This window comes from Carcharhinus amblyrhynchos, chromosome 17, assembly GCF_965287045.1.
Source record: "Carcharhinus amblyrhynchos chromosome 17, sCarAmb.v2.hapA, whole genome shotgun sequence".
In the NCBI taxonomy this organism is placed as follows: domain Eukaryota; kingdom Metazoa; phylum Chordata; class Chondrichthyes; order Carcharhiniformes; family Carcharhinidae; genus Carcharhinus; species Carcharhinus amblyrhynchos.
Genome location: NC_137340.1, coordinates 49,171,468 through 49,193,164, shown reverse-complemented (window position 1 = coordinate 49,193,164; position 21,697 = coordinate 49,171,468). Strand labels below are relative to the sequence as shown.

Sequence of the window (21,697 nt, the reverse complement as noted above, 5' to 3'; positions counted from 1 at the left end):
AACAAGAGCACTGTATTGTGGGATTGAACGAGTCAGATTCTGATTTATTCAGGAGTTTTCACCAGTAATTTGGAAATCATCGTCCAGAATTCTGAAATTTAGACCCCTTTGTGAAAATTATAAATCAATGGTTTTATTGATTATGGACATTGGAAAACTTCAGTCCATTTCCTCAGTTTTATTCCATGTTAAGTGGCTCCCTCATTGCAGCTGCAGCGTGTCCCCTCTTAGACTAACTCTGACAGTGTGAGCTTGGCTCAGTCAGAAGCGCTGAGTCAGAAAGTTCAAGCCTCACCCCAGGGCTTTGGAATTGGGCCAGGGCAGTGAGGTCGCAAAGCCAAATTCCAAAATGAAGAGGATATGGTAGACATTTTCCCAAAGTATCTGTGAGAATCTGAGCACCATCTCCTCACTCTTGCTATGGAAGGGAATCCCAAAACCTTGTTGCAGATAGTAAGGACAAGACCAGGAAAAAAGCCCCAGTGATTCATACAAATCATCGGAACCTCCAATGCATAACTTAACACCTCAAAAGCATACAGTGAATGAAAATACATATATATTATTGTATCTGCCACTTGTTCTGGCTTCAGAAAGGGAGGCAGCTGATTAGAACAGGACTAAAACATCCAAGTTAAGTAATGGGAGGAGCAGACTCCAAATGAAATATAAATAACTGAGGTATCCAAGATAAAATGATGGTCCACGTGCGATTTGACCTGGAAAATGAAGAGGATATGGTAGATATCTTCCCAAAGGATCTGTGAGAATCTGAGCACCATCTCTCCACCTCTCGCAGTGTTACAAGTCAGGGTCCCTCAGTCGACAATTCACCCTCCTCCAACCATAGCAGTTCCCGCTGCGCCCTCCGGTGAATCCGTCGCAGTCGCAGGATGTACAAGACAATGGCCAACAGGACCACAAAGAAACAAGCAAAGAACAGGTAGTGGTTGTAGACGAAGGAGATACGCAGCCAGCTGGAATGATTTGCTTTGCTGGATTCTCGTTGGAGGTCCCTATCATTGTTCGGAGGGAGGGGGTGGCGGGGGAGAGAAGAAAATCATCATTATTATTTCCTAAAGAATCTTGCACAACAAGAGAGAGAAGAGAAGCAGTGAGGGAAGATGGGGAGTGACAGAGAAGAAGTGAGAAGAATTTAGAAAGAGATCGATAGAGGGTGAGTGAAGGAAAGAGAGAGAAAAAGAGAAACGAGGTGCAAGGTTAGAGCTTAAAACTTGATGTGTTCTATATTCAGCAGGGGATTCACTCTACCAGTTTACTAACCAAAATTAAAATTATCCCAAGGATACTCTGATGTATAATGGGCCAGATGTTGACAACAGCCACTCCTTAGGCTTACAAGTGCCAGCAGGCTTTTGCATTGTAAGTTCCTATTTGATAACGGCATCGTGGCGCAGTTGTTAGCACTGCCGCCTCAAAGCGCCAGAGACCTGAGTTCGATTCTGGCCTTAGGTCACTGTTTGTGTGGAGTTTGCACGTTCTACCCATGTCTGTATGGGTTTCCTCCAGGTGCTCCAATTTCCTTCCACAGTGCAAATATAAAGTTTAAAGTTTATTTATTAGTACCACAAGTAGGCTTACATTAACACTGCAATGTGAAAAAGATGTGCAGGTTAGGTGGATTGGCTGTACTAAATTGCCCCTTAGTGTCAGGGGACTAGCAAGGTAAATATGGGGGTTACAGGGATAGGGCCTGGATGGGATTGTGGTTGGTGCAGGCTAAGTGAGCCGAATAGCCTCCTTCTGCACTGTAGGGATTCTACGATAAGTATCCACACGGCAGTGGTCTCTACAGGGCATCTGGGATCACGGCTAACAGGGCAAGCAATTATATAACACTTTAATGAATCAGACAGAAGAACTATTAATGAGCAGAGTCTGAACCAGGAAATGTCTGTTGGAATACTGAATTTGATGTCAAATTAGGTACAAGAAACAAAATATAAGAGAAGAAATGAAAGATTGGATCAGAGAATAATATATGAAACAATAAAGATGTATTTTTTAAAAATCTCCAACAAATATTAAAATTTTAGGCAATGAGACTTCATTCTTGCAAGATGTAATTTTTAGCACCAGAGAGGTTGCTTGGTATTGAAAAGGTACTTACCTTTGAATGGGCAAGTCCTAACATTATCTGGTGAGTTCAGAAGCTTCACGCCATTCTATGTATTTCAATGGTGAGTCTCATATTGGCTTTTGGAAGTGCAGGGTAAATCAAACAGAAACTTCCTAATTTCCACAGTTCATGTACAGTCATGGGAGTTGCTGTTCAATTTTTATGTTCAAAATGGGAAAAGTTGTTAGCCCCATATCCAGCCCACAGCATGCACAACATGTCCCAAGATGTGTAGGTTAGCTGTATTAGTAATGGTAAATGTGAGGGGTTTCAGGGATAGAGTTGGGGAGCAGGTAATACGCTCTGTCAGAGTTGGTGCAGACTCAACGGGTCAAATGGCCTCTTCTGCACTGTAGGGATTCTATGACAAAAATATCTGGAATTAAGATTCTATTGATGACCATGAAACCACTGTCGATTGTCGGAAAAACCCATTTGGTTCACTATTGTTCTTGAGGGAAGGAAATCTGCCACCCTTATCGGGTCTGGCCTACATGTAACTCCAGAGACACAGCTATGTGGTTGACTGTCAACCACCCTCTGAAATTTCCCAGCAAGCCACTCAGTTCAAGGACAATTAGGGATGGGCAATAAATACTGGCCAGCCAGTGATGAATATGTCCCGCGAATGAATATAAAACAAATATAGCATTCAATTCTCATATTCAAACTTTTCAAAGCCACTCTGAGTTTTAATTATTATTCTTTTGTTGATGTAATGAAGCCACATACCTAAGAGGTAGAAAACGAGTTTTATAAAGAATTGCCCCCAGCGTCCATTGTACTTCCTTGTCATAGACCAGTTGGGCTGTCTTCAGGTTGGAATAGTCAGCTGGAAAGTTAAAACCACTGTGCAATACCTCATACATCCACGCAGACTTAAAACATTGATATCTGCAAGATTAGAGAAGGACGGACAATGAAATGCCATCATAACCATACACCATCTCCCCTCAAACAACAACAGTACCTTGCATTGTTACAGCTCCTTTAGTGTAGTAAAACATCCCATGATTGTTTAGAAAGATTGGTCTTTTTCACAGAAGTGCTATGAGAGTTTGACACAAAGAGAATGTGGGGACAGGTGAATAAAAGCTTGGTCTCAGCCTTTTGGCTAAAATCAAGTGTAGTATCGACATGCTGTGCTTGGATGAAGTCATTAGGTTACATTTTAGCTTCATTTGAAGCAACTTTTAAAAGTGGCACCTCGGCCTTTTGGCTAAGATGCAAATGAGATAAAGCCTTGGAGGAGGGGCGATGTCTACTCCAATCAGCTTGGATCATGTGGGTCAAGCCCAAGACAGGAGGTGAGAGCCCTGTCTTGTCAGCTTGGATCAGGAATGTCTCAACTTGTTGAGACTCTGAATTGGGTTTGATTTGATTGAATTGGAATAAAAACAAAAAAAGTCAGGTTTTAATGAACGTTTCAATGGAGGTGAGAAGGGCCTACAGGGGGATTCCAGGGCTTCAAGAAACAATAGAATAAAGGACAGTAATGCTCACAACTGTAGACATGACTACACTCCAAAGATGCTTCATGGAAGCATTTGAAACGTACCACGGTTGTGAAGGGTGCAACCTAAGTACAAGTACTTCCTTTAAAAAGAAGCTTGCTGTCTACTACAATCTGACTTATCTCATCTCCCCCACCCTCTCATTCTAATATTGGTGGACAATAAGACATAGGAACAGAATTAAGCCATTCGGTTGATCAAGACTGCCAGTCAATGAGATCATGGATGACCTGATCTGATAATCCTCAACTTACTTCCCATAACCCTTGATTCCCTTACTGATTAAAAAATCTTTCTATCTTAGGTTTAAACATACTTAGTGACCCAGCCTCTACAGACCCCTGCAGTAAAGAATTCCACAGATTCACTTCTCTCAGAGAAGAAATTCCTCCTCTTCACTGTTTTAAATGGGCGACCCCTTACTCTGACATTATGCCCTCTGGTCCTAGATTCCCCCATAATGGGTAACAACCTCTCAGCATCTATCCTGTCAAGCCCCCTGAAAAACTTATGTCTCAATGAGATCACCTCCTCACTCTTCTAAACTCCAATGAGCATATGCCCAATCTATTCAACCCCTCCACATCTGGGATCAACCTAGTGAACCTTTTCTGAGCTGCCTTCAGTTCCAGGATCTCTTTCCTTACGGAAAGAGATCAAAATATGGGGCTTTGATCCTTATTTTTTATTTTTTAAAGAAAAATCAGTACTCAAGATTCCTCTTGCAATTTTGTCCGTGCCTACTTCAAAATCTTCCATTCAATTACGAATTATTCTCCGTTTCTTGCCATCTATCTGCTTGCATGAATATAATAACCATAGAACAGAACACTCCGACAAAGAAATAATTTCTGCACCAATGCTACTCTCCAAATGAGTCACTGAGTTTAATCTTACTCTCCAGCACAGACAGTCACTGCACAAAAGCAGAGCATTCAGCCCCTGTAGAGTCTTATCACTTATTAATTCATTTCCAGGCACTTTCACAATGCAGTGCAGTGACTTGTAATCTTGGGAGATGTGGCAGCAACTCAGTGCCAGCAGCCATTAAATGACTCACCAATGCGGTGTGTGCTGACGGAGAGCAGATTTTGGCCAGGACACTGAATGGAGTGCCTGGAGACCTTCGAAGCTAATCAGGCAGACAAGACTTCAGCTTAAAAGTCCCATCCATGCACTGGTCCCCATGACAGTGCAGAGTTACCACAGACTGGCTGAGATTAGGAATTCACTCGGAAGAATATTGGACGTAAACCTTCACCTGTTGTCCTTCTGTCAGTTTTGAGGGTTAAATGTTAATTCATATCAGATTTGGATGAAATATACGCTGCGCTTCTCAGAAAAAGAAAACAGTAAATGAAAATAATCAGTCCTCTAAAACTCCCACAGAGAGACAGCTTATGTAACAGTCATGGCAGAACCAAGACAGGAGCTGTACAAATATTCAGAAAACCATCTCCATGGTCTGGAAACAAAAGGGAGAGGCCAGGACCATCCCAGGCAGCTAGCGGACGATTGAATGGTCACCTTGTGTCGAATCTGTGGAAGCCTCTGTGCAGTCACACGATAAAAAGTCTGACAACACCAGGTTTTAGTCCAACCTATTTATTTGATAATATACTCGCAAGCTTTCGAGGGGTTACCCTCTTCGTCAGGTGAATGGAGAGAACTCTCCATTCACCTGACGAAGAGGGTAACCCCTCGAAAGCTTGCGAGTATATTATCAAATAAATAGGTTGGACTAAAACCTGGTGTTGTCAGACTTTTTACTGTGTTTACGCCAGTCCAACGCAGTCACACGATATGCAGCTAAGGAAGTTGTTATATTACAGTTACTGCTGTCCTTATTATGCACAGAGTGCAATTCTCAAATGGTAGGCCCAAATTAAACTGATGATTGTACTTTGTTCCAGATTGCACTCTTAGCCTCAGCTGCGAAGAAGCCTTGCACACTCATTCTGGGATTGCAGATAAAGAGCTCTTTTCCAAGATGACAAATCTTTTATATTTATAGAGAGCACAGATGGGGGGACTGTTAACCTGATTCCTCTACCTAAATACAGGTAGAGTTTTCACCTGCAGTTGTTTTGTGTCAATGTGAAAGCATCTGCATAACTGGAGCCTAATGCTTAAAAAAAGCAAGAATCAAAGAATCCCCACAGAGCAGAAAGAGGCCATTCAGCCTATCGGGCCTGCACCAACAACAATCCCATCAGCCCCTATCCCTGTTATTTACCCCCCTAATTGTCCTAACCTGCACATCTTGGGACACTAAGGGACAATTTACCAAGGCCAATCTACCTAACCTGCACATCTTTGGACTGTGGGTGGAAACCAGAGCATCCAATGGAAACTCAGGCAGACATGGGGAGAATGTACAGACTCTGCACAGACAGTGACTCAAGGCCAGAATTGAACCTGAGTCCCTGTTGCTGTGACTCAGGTTCAGTGCTAACCATTGTGCCACCCAGAGACAACTCTAACTTGTCTTTCCCTCACAGAATAAACGTACTTGCCTCCATTCAATATCAGCAGTTTAGTGATGGGCACCAAGGCCAGCGCTGACAGGTAATATCTATCGAAAAAGATTTAGCAGGTTGGGGCTCCTATCTCCGGTAAGTAAAAGTGAAGAGAGGCCTGGTAGAGATCTTCAAGATTAGGAAAGAGTTTGATTGTGTAGACACAGAAATGATACTTCCGTATGTAGACACGACTAGAACGAGGAACCCAAATATATAATGACTAGTAATGAAATCTTTAGGGAATTCAGAATAAAGATCCTTACCAAGAAAGCAGTTAGAATGTGGAACCCGCTAGCACAAGTTGAGGAAAACAGCATTGATGCATTTCAGGGGAAACTAGATAAGCACATGAGCGAAAACGGAACAGAATGATATGTTGATGGAGTGAGATGAAGATGACTGAGAGGAGGTCTAATTGGGCTGAATAGTTGGTTTTTGCTTTGTAAGTACTTTACCGTACAAAGACATTGAAAATAACGCCAGTCCTAGGACATGGGTCTTACACAGCTTGGCATAGGTCACACATGCCACTGCTCTCCTTGAGAAATTTACAATTTTCCTTTTGTTTTTCAGCTCTAGCATGTAGGACTGTGCAGAACAAGATATAATTTTAAAATTGCAGGCTGCCAGTCAGAGGACTTATGTCAGCAGGCACTTCCTCTGGAACGCTCCCTCTTCAACAACTGGGAGTCATTTGGAAATTTCAGAACTGAAATTGATGGGCATTTGGTAGACAGAGTTATTGAGGAATATGGAACCAAGACAGGTAAATGGAATTTAAGATATGGAATAACCAACATCTAATTGAATGATAGACTAGGTTCCAGAGTCTGGTTGATCAGGTCATGTTCTTTTGTTTTCACCTGATATTGAAGCTTAACTATTGTATGAACATAGATTTCCTAGACACAGTTTCAGGAGGGATATGGGTCCAACGCAGGCAAATGGGACTAGTTCAGTTTAGGAACTCTGGTCGGCATGGACAAGTTGGGCCAAAGAGCAGCATGGTGGCACAGTGGTCAGCATGGAACAACACTTGAACTCTAGAAAATCAAGGGGTATGGGGATTGGGCAGGAAAGTGAAGTTTGAGGTCTGGGATCAGTTTTGACCCTATTCAACATGGATGGAAGTTTGAGGAGCCGAATGGCCTACTCCTGCTCCAATTTCTGGTATAACAGAGCCTCTCTATGCACAAACAGGAGTATTTGTTAAATTTTGAAATAGTGTTCAAATCTTTCAACATTTTAACTGAGTTTCAGCATTTTGTACACGGTAAAATGGTTCAAACGTATTCAAACAGCATCAACATGTTCTTGCTCTTGGAACTGTATAAAAGATTATGGTGTAGAGGCTTGTTGGTATGGCTTTTGGACACAGGACTCCAGATATACTTGGGTACTGCCAAAATGTTGTTAAACAAACACTATTTAAGAGACTTTTATTCTAATTAAATAAAGCTTCACAATGTGAGGCAGTTGTCGTTCTGCTGACACACTGATTCATTAGAGCTGCCAGATTAAATTTACTGAAAATGAAAATTAAAAGGATACGTATAAAGGTTACTTATCAAAGCAACTTCATTAATCTGACACCTACACAGCTCACGAACGTCATTGCAACAATTAAGTTCATTTTTCTCTACACCCTAGCTATGACTGTAACACTACATTCTGCACTCTCTTGTTTCCTTCTCTATGAACAGTATGCTTTGTCTGTATAGCGTGTAAGAAATAATATTTTTCACTGTATGCTAATACACGTGACAATAATAAATCACATCAAATCAACAATGGCTCACCTCTGATCTGTAAGAATTTTGGACTCTATATATCATTGGTGGAACTGACAGCCCCGGTCATTCCTACTCACTGAACAACTCAATCTTCTCACAGTGAGAGTTTCAGGGATGCCATCTTATCTGTTCAAAACCGATTGGGGGAAGTCGGTGGGTCACAGAATTTACAGGATGCAGTGACCTCTCAATCCACTGTTCTTGTGGCTTTTCAAATGGGTCACTTGTTTAAAGAAAAAGAACTTCACCACCTCTTATAACTTCAGGATGCTCCTAAGCACTTTACAGTGAAGCACACCATTGGAATGTCATTGGAGTATCTGCCGAGACTATTTGCTCAAGTCTTTAGAGTTGCCTTACAACTTTGGGGTGGGACAGTGGTTAGCATTGCTGCCTCACAGCGCCAACCCGGGTTTGATTCCAGCCTCAGATCACTGCGTGTGTGGAGTTTGCACGTTCTCCCCGTGTCTTACCTCTGGGTGCTCCAATTTCCTCCCACAGTCCAAAGATGTGCGTTGATTGGCCATGCTAAATTGACCCTAGTGTCAGGGGATTAGCAAGGCAAAAGTGGGGTTCCAGGTACAGGGTCTGGGCATGATTGTGATTGGTGCTGATTCAATGGGCCAAATGGCCTCCTTCTGCACCGTAGGGATTCTAATAATTTGCCTTTATTCTTTTTTTTCAAATACTAGTGCAATTTCCTTTGAAATGTTAAATCTCTGCCTCAATAGGACCATACAATATAGCGTTCCATGTTCCAAAATGCTTAACGTGCAGAACAACTATCCTTCCTAAAGGCTTCCTCAGTTAATGAGCCCTTTTTACGGATTTTCCCACCAGTTGACAGGTTTGAATATAGGGAAGCATACAAGATCCAACGAGTGGCCTCTCCTACATCTACCTGTTTGCCCCAGCCTGTCTGATTTTTTCTGGGGAATAGAGGTGGTGTTTTGGAACCTGCCCACTTGTGGCCTAATGAGGCCCTTACGTAGCCCACGACAATTTCCCCAAGGCAGGTGGTGGGTGGGATGTGGATGAGTGGAGGGAGGCCCATGCCATGCAGAAAATCCAGCAGCTTTAGCTGCACAAGCTGGTATCATGCAAGAGAGGTGAGAACCTCCATTGTTGGTCCCTTGGATCCAAAGTTAGGCTCTCCCTTCTTGAACCCACCCCCCTCGCCCACTGCCTTCACCACTGAGTTCCCCCAACCCTAGGCTTACCCAGGCTTGGCATGCTGGGACTGCCTGCATAGTACGAACTGGGACTGCCTGTATAGTACGAGCCCTGACCACTGCTGGCTGGCACTGTTGGGACTAAACCGATTGGCTGGCAGGTCTCTAAGGTGGGATTTCAGAGATAAGTATTGCCTTGAAGCAATTTACACAGCATTAAATCATTAAATTGCTGCAAGCAACTCCCCACCAACAGACCATCCAGCCAAACCCTTTAGTTTAGGGGGACGGGAGCATGGAGGTCGGCGACCAAGTTGTGGGTGAGCCCAGTAAACTACAGCCAATCTTTTCTCTGTACTCTCAAAATGTTTCATAATTTTTAAAATCTCAATTACATCTTCCCTTAATCGTTTTCAGAATGAAAAAGTCCCCATTTGTTCAACTCTGCTTTCACATTTTATTGATTTTAATGGCCGCTACAATTCTTGTCAATCATCATGGTGCCTGTGCTGTGGCTTTAATGCTCTAATTATTGTCTAACCAATGTCATGTACAAGCTCAATGTTACTTCCCTTGGGGCGGCATGGTGGTTAGCACTGCTGCTTCACAGTGCCAGGGACCTGGGGTCAATACCTGGCTTGGGTCACTGTCTGTGTGGAGTTTGCATGTTCTCCCCATTTCTGCATGGGTTTCCTCCAGGTGCTCCGGTTTCCTCCCACAGTCTGAAAGATGTGCTGGTTAGGTGGATTGGCCAAATTCTCCCTCAGTATACCCGAACAGGCCCCAGAGGAATTTCACAGGAACTTCATTGCAGTGTTAATATAAGCCTACTTGTGACTAGTAAATTAACTTTGACTTTATTTTAGCTTCTTTGTGTAAGACTCAGAATCTCATTTACCTTTATGATGATCTTTACTGCTTGTATTTATAGTTCAGTTAATCAGAAGCCTTGGATGTAATCTCAGTTAGAAATTCACAGTTTCTATCCCTGTAAGCTATTATTTCACTTTTCTCTGCATTGATCTGCATCTGTGGCCTATCTGAGCATTCTGACAATGAGGCCACATTGTTATGTAAATTCCCACACAATTTACCATTAAACTGGCATTGTTGGTAATCTTAAGATATTATTCATCCATTTAAGTATGCTAATATCATCAATTCAAATCAGAAACAAAGGTGCAGCACGAAGTCTTGGGGCATGGCAATACACCTTTCTGAAAAATATCCATTGCCTTACCCCCATGAACGAGACCTTTCTGTCCCTTAGTCATCTGACTATATTCCCCTTCAGACCACATGTCTTCAGTTATATAACAATCTCTCATGGGGCACTTCATCAAAAATATCCTGAGTTGCTACGAGTACAACATCCATCTCATTCCCTCTATTCATGCACCGATTTTCTCAAAAAATCAAACATTTGTCAAGTACGACCTAGAATCACAGAATCCTACAGTGCAGAGGAACGCCATTCGACCCATTGAGTCTGCCAACCACAATCCCACCCAGGCCCTATTCCCATAATCCCATGCATTTACCCTAGTTAGTCCCCCCTCACACTAAGGGGCACTTTAGCATGGCCAATCCATCTAACCCGCACGTCTTTGGACTGTGGAAGAAACCAGAGCATCTGGAGGAAACTCATGCAGACACAAGGAGAATGTGCAAACTCCACACAGACAAAGATCCAAGCCAGGAATCAAACCTGGGTCCCTGGCGCTGTGAGGCACCAGTGCTATCCACTGTGCCCCTGTGCAACCAGTCCTTTACAATGAGTGCTCCCTCAGCCATTCTGTAACACCTCTGTAAGTGTTAACTAATGTCATGCTATATTATGGCTACCAGAAGTTTATTTACAATTGAGTCAGGCCAACTGTGCTATAATGTCCTGTATTGTCCTCTACTTGAACAGAGGTGCTGTGTTTACTAAGTCCTAGTCTTTCAGCACAAATTTTGTTACAAAGATACTTGTAAAGTATTTATTGTGTAGAATTTTAGTTAGGCCACATTTGGAATACTGCATACAGTCATGATTGCCAAACCACCAGAAGGATGTGGAGACTTTGGACAGGGTACAGAAAAGATTTACCAGGATGTTGCCTGGTTTGGAGGGTATTAGCTATGAGGAGAGATTGGAAAAACTTAGTTTGTTTTCACTTAAATGTCAGAGGCTGAGGATTAACCTGATACAAGTTACAAAATTATGAGAGGCATGGGTCTTCTTCCCAGGGTAGAAATGTCAATTACTAGGGGACATGGGTTTAAGGTAAAAGGGGGAAAGTTTAAAGGAGATGTGAGAGGCAAGTTTTTTTTACACAGATGTTAGTAAGTGCCTAGAATGCGCTGTCAGAGGAAGCAGTAGACACAGATACAATAGCAATGTTTAAGAGGCATCTTGACAGATACATGAATAAGCAGTTAATAGAGGGATATGGACCACATAGAGGCAATAGGTCTTTAGTTTAGAAAGGCATCATGTTGGCAGAAGCTTGGCGGGCTGAAGGGCCTGTCCCCGTGCTGTCCTGTTTTTTATTGTTATTCTTTCACTGGATGTGTGTGTCGCTGGCTAGGTCAGCACTTATTGCCCATCACTAATTGCCCTTGAGAAATCTGAGCACTAACAACACATTTGGGATAATGTGAGTTTATGTGTAGCATTCCTCCATGATTCATGTTATCTTGATTTGGTAACCAGAACTAACACCACACCCCTCCCATGTGGATTTGCAGTTTGAATTCCAATGTGTCCCTTTCAGTTGAAGAATAACTGAGAATCTTCACTTGAAGCAACATTGTGGGACAGTGTTTACATTTGTAAAAAAACTTATAGCATCTAGGATTTTGGTGTCAGGTTTGCAAGTTAGAAAATTTGGAATAGTTTGTTCCAACTCTGGACATTGAAGCTCTGTTGGTAGCACAATCAGCTGTAAATGGCAACCAGGGCTTTATCAATAGAGATGTAAAGTACAAAAGCAAGGTAATTATGTTAAACTTGTATAAAGCACTGGTTTTGCCTCAGTTGGAGTACTGCTTTCAGTTCTGGGCACCAGACTTTAGGAAGGATGTAAAGGCGTTAGAGGGCAGAATAGATTCATAAGAATAGTTCCAGGGATAAGGAATTACAGTTACTTAGGCAGACTAAAGAGGTTATTTTCCTTCAGAAACAGAAGGCTGAGAGGAGATTTGATAGAGGTATTCAAAATCACAATGGGGTCTGGATAGAGTAGACAGGGAGAAACCATTCCACTGGCGGAAGGATCGAGAATCGGAAGGCACAGAGTTAAGGTAACTGACAAAGAGCTCAATGAGAAAAATCATTTTCATGCCAAGAATAGTTAGGATCTGGAATGCACGGCCTGAGAGTTTGGTGGAAGCAACATTTAAGAGGCATCTTGACAGATACATAAAGAGGCAGGGAGTGGAGGGACATTGACCACGTAGACGCAAGAGGTCGTTAAGATCTTGATCAATTGGGCTAGTGGGCTGACAAATGGCAGATGGAGTTTAATTTAGCAAATACGAGGTGATGCATTTTGGTACATTGAACCAGGGCACAACTTAGTTAATGGTAGGGTGTTGGGGACAGTTACAGAACAAAGAGATCTAGAGGTACATGTTCATAGCTCCTTGAAAGTGGAGTCATGGGTGGACAGAGTGGCGAAGAAGGCATTCGGCATGCTTGGTTTCATCGGTCAGAACATTGAATACAGGAGTTGGGACGTCTTGTTGAAGTTGTACAAGACATTGGTAAGGCCACACTTGGAATACTGTGTACAATTCTGGTCACCCAATTATAGAAAGAATGTTAAACTAGAAAGAGTGCAGAAAAGATTTATTAGAATGCTACTGGGATTTGATGGATTGAGTTATAAGGAGAGGCTGAATAGATTGGAACTTCTTTCTCTGAAGCATAGGAGGCTGAGGGGTGATCTTATAGACGTCTATAAAATAATGAGGGGCACAGGTCAGCTAGATGGTCAATAATTTTTCCCAAAAGTAGGGGAGTCTAAAACTAGAGGGCATGGGTTTAAGGTGAGAAGGGAGAGATACAAAAGTGTCCAGAGGGGCAATGTTTTTCACACAGAGGGTGGTGAGTGTCTGGAACAAGCTGCCAGTGGTAGTAGTAAAAGCGGGTACAATTTTATCTTTTAAAGAGTATTTAAATAGTTACATGGGCACGATGGGTATAGTGGGATATGGGGCAAATGCAGGCAATTGGGATTAGCTTAGGGGTTTTAGAAAAAAGAGCAGCAAGGACAAGTTGGGCCAAAGAGCCTGTTTCCATGTTGTAAACCTCTATGACTCTATGGAAAGGTGTTGTGTTGATTGGCCGAAGGGCCTGTTCCTGTTCTTTGTTCTTATTCTTTGATTGGATGTGGGTGTCGCTGGCTAGACCAGTATTTATTTAATGAGAATTGGATCACTATCTGGGAGGACTTTGGGGAAAAGTCACTCGGTGAATTGCTCCTGCAGACAGCCAGCACAGACATGCTGCGCTGAATGACCTCCTGCTGTGCAGTAACCATTCTAAAAATACAAGACAGCCTACACTACATTTGTCAGTACCACTCTCCAAACAGATAACTGGGGGGTGGCTTATTGTTCAGGAACATTCCAAATAAAAAATTCTGTTTTTCTTTCTCCTTTTTTCCTCCAATAAAAGGACTGGGACAAACACAGCGAAGGAAGAAAGGACATACTTAGAGCATTTTTTAAATATTTGCTGATGGGACATAAACATCGCTGGCAAGGCCAGCATTTGATGCTCATCCTTAATTTCCCTATCAAGTCATGTCCTTCTCTATTCCTGACTCGAAGTCTGGATTTACCCAATTGTGTTGGGGGGATTTGGAAAATAATCTTTATATGTTTTCATTTAATACAGTTTCTCAGTTGATATTCTGGTGCGTACACACACACACACACACACACACACACACACACACACCATCCAGAGTCCTTGAAAGTTTACTTGGGCAGAGATTTATGTCAATCTGCTCAAGCTTCTGCACCATTAAGATAAGTCTTTGGCACAACTTACTTCAATCTGTGAAGGTCGGCGTGGGATGAAAACAAATTGAGATCAAACCGCTCTTTTAGCGTCATCCATTTGGTAGCACAGTAATCCTAAAAAAAAAGTTGGGGTGAAATAAAATTAATCTTAAAGGCTGTCAGTTATCACAAAAATTTGTCATGGAACACACTCCCATCAGGTTTGCATAGATGATAATCCACAACTATACATTCAGTACAAAACTGTTGATGTATTTGCAGATACAATGGCAAATTCAATTTGTTGCTTTACTGTTCCCTGCTTTTCTCAAATGTCAAATTTGGAACTGCTAAATTGTAGTCAACACAATCTAACTAGCTCATCCTTGCCAGTTGCAGGCTAATTCTCAAAGTGATGAATACAAAGTCACAGGAAATAAATACCTTGCCACTTTCATCCACATTCAGAGGAAAAAAAAAGCAAGACTACTGCCAGTGAGGCTCGGTAAGGAGGCCGTGCCTTGTCACCTATTCATTGTGGTACAAGCCTCATATTTATTTCACACCATCTTCACCCAAGAGAATGAGGACAACGGTATGGAATTCAGGGAGAGATACTGTGAGGTTCTTAAGCAAATTGACATAGAGAAGGACAAGGTATTGGAGGTGTTGACAGCCTTAAAAATGGATAAATCTCCAGGTCCAGGTGAATGTGTCCCAGGCTGCTGTGGAAGGCAAGGGAGGAGATTGCAGGGGTTCTGACCCAAATTTTCAGCTCCTCTCTGGCCGCAGGGGAGGTGCCAGATGATTGGAGGACAGCTAATGTGGTTCTACTATTTAAGAAGGGTTGTAGAAAATAAATCAGGGAACTAAACCATCAATGATAGGGAAACTATTGGAGAAACTTCCGAAGGAGAGCATCTATCTCCACTTGGAGAGGCATAGCTTAATCAGGAACAGTCAGCATAGCTTCGTCAGGAGGTCATGCCTCAAATTTGATTGAATATTTTGAGGTGACCAGGTGTGTAGACGAGGGTAGTGCAGTCGATGTACTTTATATGGATTTCAGCAAGCCTTTGACAAGGTCCCATATGGGATCTAGGGTAATTTGATAAATTGGATTCAAAATTGGCTCAGTTGTAGGAGACAGAGGGTGATGACAGATAGCTGCTTTAGCGACTAGAAGCTAGGGTCCAGAGCTTATCAAGGGATCTGCGTTGGGCCCCCTATTATTATCTGACAGTCCAAACATATGTGGTTAGGTGCCCTGGCCATGCTAAATTGCCTCTTAGTGTCACGCGATGTGTAGGTTAGAGACATAAGTGGGGTAAATATATGGGGTTACAGGGATAGGGCCTGGGTAGGATTGTTGTCGGTGCAGACTTGATGGGCTGAATGGCCTCTTTCTGCACTGTAAGGATTCTATGATTCTAACCTGTCCTATTGATGAAACGTTACCCATTTCTGTTCAAGAGGGTTGGTTAGGAATGTGGAACTCTCTATACAAGTGCAGTTGAGGTAGATAAGCATACAAGGGAGGAAAGAATAGAAGATGGTGCTGATGGGTTGACGAAGAGGAGTGAGAGAAGGCTCATGCGGACCATATGCTTCAATGACTTTCCCTCCAACATTAAGATCAGAAGTGCATTTTTCACTGATCACTGCACAATGTTCAGCACTATTTGTGATTCCTCAGATACTGAAGCAATCCCATCCATATCCAAATGCAGCAAGATCTGGACAACGTCCAGGCTTGGGTTGCTAAGTGACAACATTCACACCAGATAGAAAGCAGGCAATGACCAACTCCAACAGGAAGGTATCTAACCATCTCCTCTAGACATTCAATGGCATTACTCACTGATGTGGGAATGCCGGCGTTGGACTGGCGTAAACGCAGTAAAAAGTCTGACAACACCAGGTTTTGGTCCAACCGATTTATTTGATAATACTCACAAGCTTTCGAGGGGACTGCCTCTTCGTCAGGTGAATGGAGAGTTCTGGCCTCAGACACAGTGCTTTATATGCTGTGTCTGAGGCCAGAACTCTCCATTCACCTGACGAAGAGGCAGTCCCCTCGAAAGGTTGTGAGTATTATCAAATAAATCGGTTGGACCAAAACCTGGTGTTAGAACATAGAACACTACAGCACAAACAGGCCCTTCGGCCCACGAGTTGTGCCGATCACATCAACACCTACCAACCTACAGACCTATCTATAACCCTCAATCTCATTAAACCCCATATACTCATCCAGAAGTCTTTTAAAAGACCCCAGCGAGTTCGCCTCCACCACCACTGACGGCAGCCGATTCCATTCACTCACCACCCTCTGAGTGAAAAACTTACCCCTAACATCACTTCTGAACCTCCCTCCCCGCACCTTAAATCTGTGTCCTCTCGTAGCAACCATTTCAACCTGGGGAAATAGCCTCTGAGAGTCCACCCTATCTATTCCTCTCAACATTTTGTAAACTTCTATCAGGTCGCCTCTCAACCTTCGTCTCTCCAGGGAAAAGAGTCCCAGCTCCCTCAACCTAACTTCATAAGGCATGCCTCCCAGTCCAGGCAACATCCTTGTAAATCTCCTCTGTACCCTCTCAATAGCTTCTACATCTTTCCTATAGTGAGGCGACCAGAACTGCGCACAATACTCTAAATGAGGCCTGACAAGGGTCTTATAAAGTTGCAGCATTACCTCCCGACTCCTAAACTCAATCCCTCGATTAATGAAGGCCAGTACACCATACGCCTTCTTGACCACCTCCTCCACCTGCGAGGCCGATTTAAGAGTCCTGTGGACCCGGACCCCAAGATCCTTCTGCTCTTCAACACTACTCAGACTTCTGCCCTTGATAGTGTACTCGTTCATCCCGTTGGTTCTGCCAAAATGGACGACTACACATTTATCTGCGTTGAAGTTGTCAGACTTTTTACTGTGATTACTCACTGAATCGCCCACTATTGAGGCAGCACGGTGGCACAGTGGTTAACACTGTTGACTCACAGCACCAGGGACCCGGGTTCGATTCCTGGTTTGGGTGACTGACTGTGTGGAGTTTGCACGTTCTCCCCATGTCTACGTGGATTTCCTCTGGGTGCTGCGGTTTCCCCTCTTAGTCCAAAAGGTATGCAGGTTAGGTGGATTGGCCATGCTAAAGTGATCCTTAGTGTACTTGAACAGACACCAGAACGTGGCGACTATAGGATTTTAAGTTAATGTAAGCCGACTTATGACTAATAAATAAACTTCAACTTGATCAATGTTCTGGGGGTTACCATTGACCAGAAACTCAAATGGATTACAAAAATAGGCTAGATCTATGCAATGAGTAACTCATTTCCTGACTCCCCAAAGCCTGTCCACTATCTTCAAGGCACAAGTTAGGAGTGTGATGGAATACTTCCCATTTGCCTGGATGGGTGCAGCTCCAAATACACTCCAGAAGGTTGACACCATTCAGGACAAAGCAGCCCACTTCACTGGCACCCCATTCACCACCTTAAACATTTATTCCCTCCACCGCTGATGTACAGTGGCAGCAATATGTATCATAGACAAGATGCACAGCTGTAACTCACCAAGGCTCCTTCAACAACACCTTCCAAGCCAGCAATCGTTATCATCTTAGACAAGAGCAGCAGATGCTTGGGAACATCACCGCTTGTCCTCCAAGCCACATACCATCCCAACTTGGGAATATATCGCCGTTCCTTCACCGTCACTGGGTCAAAGTGCTAGAATTCCCTCTCTAAGAGCACTGTGGGTGTACTTACACCTCAGGGACTACAGTGGCTCAAGGAAACAGCTCAAAACTATTTTCTTAAGAGGCAATCAGAGATGGACAATAAACTCTGGCCCAGCCAGCAATGCTCCCATCCCACGAAAGAATAAAAAAGAATGGCTTCTGATCTGTAAATTTTATATTTTAGAACATTGTATATTATTTTATAAAATTAATTTTTCTGACCATGTAAGAGAAGCACTGGATTTCCATACCTGGGCTGCTTTCTTGTACTTAACACCATCATATTGACCTCCTATCCGCAACACGTCTTCAGTACAGTAATAAAACTCAGAGAATCCATAGAATTCACTATTATAGAAGTCAATGGGGGACTGATACATCCCATTGAGCGAAGAGTTTGCCTCATTCCCTTTGCTCAGGAATGGTTTCATTTGCTTGCAACACTCGTCAAAGTTCCCGGTTCCTTTCAGGAAGAATGTCTGTTCATCCTTCTGAATGGTGTCAGTTGTTTCAAGAGACAAGCAGGGATCGAGATAGGGGCTCTCTGCGCTCATACCTATACGGTGGCCAAGTAATCTGCAAAACAAAAGCAACCGTTCTGTATTCCAACATATATTTCCACTGAGTTAAACAATCTTTCTTTCCCCTGTCATTTGTTCCAATTAATCTGTACCTGAAAAAGTGACATCCATCTACATATCGATTTCATGTTTATATCCTGTTTTGCTTTTGATTTGATTTTTGAAATCAGTTTTACATATACTTAGCTTGCCCTGACAACATTTTGGCAACGATTAATAAAAAAAGCTGTCTAAACTGTAATTACAGTGCTACTTTGTCATTGTCCTGGTATTCGCAATTCTAATATATAGGTATTAATTTTAATATTGAGACAGGGGCGTGCACGGTGGCACAATGGTTAGCGCTGATGCCTCACAGTGCCAGGGACCCGAGTTCAATTCCTGCCTTGGTCACTGTGTGGAGTTTGCATGTTTTCCCCGTGTCTGCGTGGGTTTCCTCTGAGTGCTCCGATTTCCTCCTGAAATCTGAAAGACGTGCTGGTTAGGTTCATTGACCCGAACAGGTGCTGGAGTGTGGTGACTGAAGGAGCTTTACGTAACTTAATTGCAGTGTTAATGTGTGCCTTTCTTGTGACTAATAAATAAATAAACTTTAATATATATACATTAATTTAAATACATACACACACGGGTGACTGTCTTTGTGGAGCTTGCACGTTCTCCCTGTGTCTGTGTGAGTTTCCTCCTGATGCTCCGGTTTCCCCCCGCACTCCAAAGATGTGCAGTTTAGGTTGATTGGCCATGCTAAATTACTCCTTAGTGGCCCAAATGTGTTGGCCATGGTAAATGTGTGGAATTACAGGGATAGAGCAAAGGGGTGGGCCTGCTCTTTTGGAGAGGTGGTGCAGACTTGATGGGATGAATTGCCTTTTCCTGCACTGTAAGGATTCTATGATTCTATGACACTCATAGATCCAGCCTGTAGGTCAGCCCAGGTATCCATTATTATTCTGTATTTAAACCGTCTGAACCACTCGACTAATTCTTAAGTCATTCATTTGTTTGCTGTTGTTCCAGACATCATTTGCACAGAAGACAGTAAGAATTATAACCAGTGCACAATGTGGTGCCAATTTCAAAATATATAGCTTTATGATAAATACTTGTCCTGAAATAACAAGAGTTATGTTAGCATTTTGGTGCAGCAGAAATCAAATTTAAATAATATCCACTTAAACCTAGGCAAACAAACAAGTTTATGTTTATTTGTGTCACAAGTAGGCTTACATTAAAGCTGCAATGAAGTTACTGTGAAAATCCTCCCAGTCATCACACTGTTCGGGTACACTGAGGGAGAATTTAGCACAGCCAATGCACCTATCAGCACATCTTTCAGACGGTGGGATGAAACAAGAGCACCCGGAGGAAACCCATACAGACACAGGTAGAATGTGCAAACTCCAACAGACAGTGACCCAAGCTGGGAATCAAACCGAGGTCCCGGGCTCTATGAGGCAGCAACGCTAACCACTGTGCCACCCCAGCGCCTTGAGACATCCCGAGTGTATGAAAGATGCTATCTAGATATAAGGTTCATCCTTTCCCTTCTAGTGATATGTGGCAAATGCATCATTCTGCTTTTCAGTATTGTTTTTAATCAGTTCCAATAAAACCTGCCCACTTCCCCCCAATTTTCTGCTCTTCCTCTTTTAGTGCTGACCATCCTCTACTGTACTAGCCAGTAAAAGTGAGCATGAACAGCCAACGTCTGACCACAAACAGAGGAGTGAATACATTGTGAGAGATGCGTACAGAAACAATCTCTTGAATACTTGCTCTCGTCCCTAGGTCACCAAAATAATACCCTCAGAAATAACCCCTTACCCTCCCTTACAGAAAAAAAGCCAAAAGAAATAAAAGACAAATAAATCTCCTTTTCTGTGTGTTTTGGATGAACTGTATTCTCAGAGGTGAAATCTGTCAGTGTTGGGACTGGAACAATTTCTCAATCCTTCCATCCAGCCTCACCCAAAAGCTATGCACAGGAATTTAAAACAAGGAATGCTGGCCAGGAATCAGGAACATGAACACAATGCGATTCCCGTGCCCTAATTTGGGGCACTGAAGCCACTGCCAACCATCTCCCAGTTCACAACAGATAGCCCCGACCTGCACGGTGAACCACTGCCATGCTTGGGTTGCCGACCATAAACTACCATCCTATGGTATGTCACCTTAACACCATAAGACATTGGAGCAGAATTAGGCCATTTGGCCCATCGAATCTGCTCTGCCATTCAATCATGGCTGATATTTTTCCCATCCCCATTCTCCTGTCTTTTCCCCATAACCCCTGATCCCCTTAACAATCAATAACCTATCTATCTCTGTCTTAAAGACACGCAATGATCTGGTCTCCACAGCCATCTGTGAAAAAGAATTCCACAGATTCACCATTCTCTGGCTGAAGAAATTCCTCCTCATCTCTGTTTTAAAGGATGGTCCCTTTAGCCTGAGGTTGTGCCCTCTGGATCTAGACTTTCCTACTAGTGGAAATGTTCTCTCCACGTCCACTTTATCCAGGCCTCCTGTAAGTTTGAATAAGATCCCCCCTCATCCTTCTAAACTCCAACGAGTACTGACCCAGAGTCCTCAACCATTCCTCATACTACAAACTCTTCATTCCAGGGATCATTCTTGTGAACCTCCTCTGATTCCAGGCCAGCACATCCTTCCTTAGGCACGGGGCCCAAAACTGCTCACAATATTCCAAATGGGGTCTGACCAGAGTCTCAGAAGTACATCCCTGCTCTTGTATTCTAGCCCTCTCATAGTCACGTACCTATTTGTATTAGTGGTATTATTGAAAATGAGATCTTCATAGCGTTGCCGGGCATAATTACCACCGAATCCCAGGAAAGTAGTGACATAAACCCTGTACACGTGCTCAGTATGATGCAAGTCGCAGCCGAGGTTGAATTCAGCCAGTAAACCTTTTGCAGCTTCTTCCTGCAATGATAAACCTGCAGCTTAGCCAGAATGACATGTTTTATAAAGTTAAATTAATACAATCCGGAAGGCACATACAGTCTCTTGAATACTTTTTCTCTGCACTACAAAAGCCTCCACAAAACAAAATCCACAGAAATAATCCCCTATCCTTCCTTACAAAAAAAAAAGCCAAAAGGAACGAAAAATAAATAAATCTCCTTTCATGTTTTTTGGATGAACTGTCTCCTTCTCAGAGGCGAAATCCATCAATGCTGGGGACGAAACAATTTTTCAATAATT

General features: G+C 42.9%; 1 protein-coding gene across 1 annotated transcript in view; it reads right to left on the bottom strand.

Moving 5' to 3' along the window:
* Nucleotides 1-288: 288 nt before the first annotated feature.
* The window catches only part of LOC145354503 (ectonucleoside triphosphate diphosphohydrolase 4-like), an 84,070-nt gene continuing 62,661 nt past the window's right edge, over nt 289-21,697 (bottom strand). The window contains exons 9-13 of the mRNA XM_080205927.1: nt 21,249-21,415; nt 18,137-18,461; nt 14,186-14,271; nt 2,873-3,034; nt 289-1,016 (exon numbers count right to left, since the gene is read on the bottom strand). Of these exons, the coding sequence (XP_080062053.1) occupies nt 809-1,016; nt 2,873-3,034; nt 14,186-14,271; nt 18,137-18,461; nt 21,249-21,415 (948 nt within the window). The 3' untranslated portion in view covers nt 289-808. The remainder of the gene's footprint in view (nt 1,017-2,872; nt 3,035-14,185; nt 14,272-18,136; nt 18,462-21,248; nt 21,416-21,697) is intronic.